Source organism: Crocuta crocuta, unplaced genomic scaffold (assembly GCF_008692635.1).
Source record: "Crocuta crocuta isolate KB4526 unplaced genomic scaffold, BGI_CrCroc_1.0 scaffold123, whole genome shotgun sequence".
Taxonomy (NCBI): domain Eukaryota; kingdom Metazoa; phylum Chordata; class Mammalia; order Carnivora; family Hyaenidae; genus Crocuta; species Crocuta crocuta.
The window spans coordinates 664,596-665,138 of NW_027528865.1; the positions used below are offsets into that span (position 1 = coordinate 664,596).

The 543-nt window shown below is 71.8% G+C and overlaps 1 protein-coding gene across 1 annotated transcript in view; it reads left to right on the plus strand.

Moving 5' to 3' along the window:
• Window positions 1-543, plus strand: part of LOC144225120 (uncharacterized) — a 13,397-nt gene that overhangs the window by 647 nt on the left and 12,207 nt on the right. The window contains exon 2 of the mRNA XM_077756286.1: window positions 236-424. Coding sequence (XP_077612412.1) covers window positions 236-424 — 189 coding nt within the window. The remainder of the gene's footprint in view (window positions 1-235; window positions 425-543) is intronic.

Genomic DNA, 543 nt, shown 5'->3' on the forward strand with positions numbered 1-543 from the left:
TGGGGGGACGGAAGTGTGAGCGCCGCCTGCAGAGCCGAGGAGCCGGCCGGTGCCGCGGCGTCCTTATTCTCGTAGGACTCACGCGGGTGACCCGGTCGCCAGCTGCCTGTGGCCGCGTCCGCTCGCTGCCACCGCACAGCCGTCCTCCCCGGGCCTGGTCTCCCTGCTCCGCTGTTCACCGCGTTCTCAGCACAGGGTCAGGCGCGCCGCAGGGCTTCGCCCTGGGTCCGTTCAGCGGAGGCGCAGGCGGGCCCTGGGGCCCAGGAGGAGCGGGTGCCCCCCCCCGAGGACACGCACCCACAGGTGCGCACACTGTCCCCCGGGGCCACGGCCCTCAGCCTGCCCTCGGCTGGGTGCTCCATTCAAGTCCCCGCGGCCCGGCCAGCGCACCCCGGCCCAGCGCCGGCCCCCGCCCTGCGCACAGGTGGGGACCCGGGGGGGGGAGATGGGCAGGAGCCTCTCTCTACGTTCCTGGCATTTCTTTTCCGGGTGCTGTTCCCCACGCTGGGCTTTCTCAGTGGGAAGAGTCAAAAATAGCATTTG